The following is a 1,316-nucleotide window of genomic DNA, read 5'->3' as shown; positions in this document are numbered from 1 at the left end:
TATATATATATATATATATATATATCATGTGTAGACTCCAAGATAAGAATGAAATGGATATAAATAAGTTTGACTCGACTATTATATTTTTCCAATAAACACAAGGATATGAATTGAGTCTTTATCTTAAAGTAAATTTTAATAAGAGGTATTATGTTTATTTTAAGAAAAAAAGGTCATTTATTTGTTGTGATTTTATTAACCTTAGATAGTATTAATCTTTAACCTGAGATGAATTTCATTTAACTAATACATTCTTACTCATCAAAGTAACAATCATATGTCATTTTGTATTTAAAAGAACATTCAATAAATCAACTTATACATAATTCTAATTTAGGACATTTTCACAATCTTATAATTAATTAGCTTACAATGACTCCGTAGATACATCATAGAAATCAATAAGTACACGAACTTAATTAAAAATAATTTGAATGAAAAGATGGAACAATTAAACCTACGAATATAATTATTTACTTCTTTACTATTACATCAACCCTATTATTTGAGTCAGCCTTCCAAGATTGAAAGCTAATATAACTAGTCTAAAAGGTCCAAAGCAAAGCTAATATCGAGCGATAAAAGACCTTTACTTTATTTGATAGGGGCGGTGAATATCACTCTATCGATAAAAAAAGGTAATAATTCTGTTTTATAAGACACATAAGACAAACATTGTTTTTTTTATCTGGAGAAGGCATAAGTATCCCTAGACTATGACCGAAATTCTAGAGACACACCTTAACTAAACTAAGGTCCTCTTACCCCTAAACTCATACGACCTTAATTCAGTTAAGGCGTGTCTCTGAATTTGATTCATAGTCTAGGGGTTTTTCTGGGATCTAATTGCTTACATAGTTCCATATATGTAAGATAAACAAATCTATTTTTTGGCCTTGTTCTGTGAATCTTGGTATGCTTGCAAAAATATTTGAGTTGATCTATCTTGTAAAATCCTGTTGCTTGTCCTAGTAACAAAAATAGCCAATTAATTGACTCATCCTTTGAGATAATTGGCTTAAAACAATTTCTTTGGTTGCAATATTTGCAATTAGGTAAATTAGGGGTCATCCAAATATTTGGTGCCCTATCTGTCACGACCCAAAATCGAGCCGCGACTGGCACCCACACTTACCCTCCTATGTGAGCGAACCAACCAATCTAAACCTTAATATTTTAACCATAATGAACAAAATACGATGCGGAAGACTTAAACTCATTAATAAAAAGACAATTCAATAACTTCTAAAAATTCAACATCTATTATTCCCCAAAATCTGGAAGTCATCACCACAAGAACATCTATGATCAAA

General features: G+C 29.9%; 1 protein-coding gene across 1 annotated transcript in view; it reads right to left on the bottom strand.

Moving 5' to 3' along the window:
- Positions 1-819: 819 nt before the first annotated feature.
- The window catches only part of LOC107013487, a 9,233-nt gene continuing 8,736 nt past the window's right edge, over positions 820-1,316 (bottom strand). Inside the window, exon 3 of the mRNA XM_015213389.1 lies at positions 820-1,094. Within this exon, the coding sequence (XP_015068875.1) occupies positions 820-1,094 (275 nt within the window). The remainder of the gene's footprint in view (positions 1,095-1,316) is intronic.

This window comes from Solanum pennellii, chromosome 3 (genome assembly GCF_001406875.1).
Source record: "Solanum pennellii chromosome 3, SPENNV200".
Lineage (NCBI taxonomy): Eukaryota > Viridiplantae > Streptophyta > Magnoliopsida > Solanales > Solanaceae > Solanum > Solanum pennellii.
Note: the sequence above shows the minus strand (reverse complement) of the source record. Positions and strands in the feature narration are given on the sequence as shown.